We start from the raw sequence: 1,972 nt of genomic DNA, 5'->3' as shown, positions 1-1,972 counted from the left end.
ATCAAAAGGTGACAACACAGCAAAGAATGCCTTGTACAGCATTCGCTTCTTGTGTGGATTCCTGTTGCCCTTCCTGGTCATCCTGTGCTGTTACATTCTAGCTGCTGCTGGGATACGCAGAACAAGGTTTTCTGGCAAATCAAGGCCTCTCCGGATTCTCGCAGCACTGGTCTGTGCCTTTTTCTTTTGCTGGGGACCCTACCACTGCCTACTGCTCGCCAAGATGGTGGACAAGAAGAGCCATGTAGTCAAAGTGGGTCTGCCCATCGCTAAGGGCTTTGCGTATTTCAACAGCTGCGTGAACCCGCTGCTGTACTTCTGCATGGGACTGAATATTAGGCAAAGCTTTAGACAAAGCCTATCAGGTATTTATCGCAGAGCATTTATGGAAGAAGGCCACACTGTGCAATCCCAGGAAGGCACTGCTGAAGAAAGCTGTAATTCCGTTCCAAAGTCTACAGGGTTCGTTCGAGATAGACATAAGGGAATTAGTAAAGTTTAAAAGAGCTTTATTGTAATGTTATTATTTTATTTTTTTTAGCAGTGGCAGTCTAACTGATTGAATCAAAATGTGACACTAGACCACAAAACCAGTCATATGGGTAAATTTTAAAGCTGAATAAATAAGCTTCCCATTGATGTATGGTTTGTTAGGATAGGACTACATTTGGCTGAGATACAACTATTTGAAAATCTGGGTGCAAAAAAATCAAAATATTGAGAAAATCCCCTTTAAAGTTGTCCAAATGAAGTCCTAAGCAATACATATCCACTCACAAAAATACATTTTTGATATATTTACAGTGGGAAATCTTTACTTATATCCACAAATAGCACAGACCACAATTAGGATATATATGTCCTAATGATTTTTGGCATAAAAGAAAAATCAATAATTTTGACCCATATGTATTGTTGGCAATTGCTACAATTATACCTGTGCAACTTATGACTGTTTTGTGGTCCAGGATGACAAATGTGAAAAATCGAGATTTTTTTTTTTTTTGCTGACAATTATGCTCCGTGATATTCTAAATTAATCTTTAGAATTTTATAAGAGAAAAAGAAAATCAGTAAGAGTAAAATCAATCATGTATATATGAAGTGTGATCTTAATAACTATAGCTTTCATAATTTAACACTTTTGTAGGGAAATAATACATGCTTTTGTACATGATAAACTTTACATTTAGAAACAAATGCACAAATCTGCTTCTGTGACCTCTTAGTGTTAACACAAAAGCCACTGTTTAGCAGATCATATATTTCCTCGCTCTAAAGCCTGTGAATTGTGGTCAGGTTTCCTGAGAAAATCTCTTGATTTAGTATTTGTGAAGTTCACTTCTGCCTTGTGTATAAAAGTGCAAGAAACATAGACTTGTGTTCCTCTTTTCTGATCAAGACATCCTACTTACTTCAGTGAATGAAATGATGCTGTTTTATCCATTGTTGATTGTTTCTTAGGCATTAACTAATTTGTTAAATCTAAATGCAGCAAAACCACATTATCTTTTTAATATTCAAACCAACACAAATGAAGCGCTTCTCTTCACCTGTTGTGTTAATAAGCAGGCTCAAGGCTAATTTAACTCTTTTTTTGCAGCTTGCATTAGCCTAATTTTGGAAGGAAGCAAATGACGTTTGTATCATTTCAATATATCCATTCTGATTAGTCAGTTTAGAAATGAGAGGATTTTTTTCTTATCGCATATTGGTGCAAAACGTGCATTTGTAAAACTAAAAAAGGTCCTCTTACATCAAAGTCGCCATTTTGCGCCGCCATGTTTCTACAGTAGCCATACCATTTATGGCTATTTTTTACAAATTGCTCATTGCTTGACTGGCTACTAAAATGTACACACTGAACCTTTAAATGCATTTTTGAGGAAGCTCAGCCTCCCTATATTATCTTCTCCGATAGACCCACTGTAACACAGTTAAGTTCGTAGTGGGGGAAGGAAGAGGACAGGGT

At 36.7% G+C, this 1,972-nt stretch overlaps 1 protein-coding gene across 1 annotated transcript in view; it reads left to right on the top strand.

Moving 5' to 3' along the window:
• LOC137002001 (C3a anaphylatoxin chemotactic receptor-like) overlaps positions 1 to 1,333 on the top strand; it is a 10,262-nt gene extending 8,929 nt beyond the window's left edge. Inside the window, exon 3 of the mRNA XM_067361416.1 lies at positions 1 to 1,333. This exon is cut by the window's left edge and continues 11 nt beyond it. Within this exon, the coding sequence (XP_067217517.1) occupies positions 1 to 502 (502 nt within the window). The 3' untranslated portion in view covers positions 503 to 1,333.
• The last annotated feature ends 639 nt before the right edge of the window (positions 1,334 to 1,972 follow it).

This window comes from Chanodichthys erythropterus, chromosome 15 (genome assembly GCF_024489055.1).
Source record: "Chanodichthys erythropterus isolate Z2021 chromosome 15, ASM2448905v1, whole genome shotgun sequence".
NCBI lineage: Eukaryota > Metazoa > Chordata > Actinopteri > Cypriniformes > Xenocyprididae > Chanodichthys > Chanodichthys erythropterus.
The sequence above is the reverse complement of the archived record's forward strand: the minus strand, read 5'-3'. Positions and strand labels throughout refer to the sequence as shown.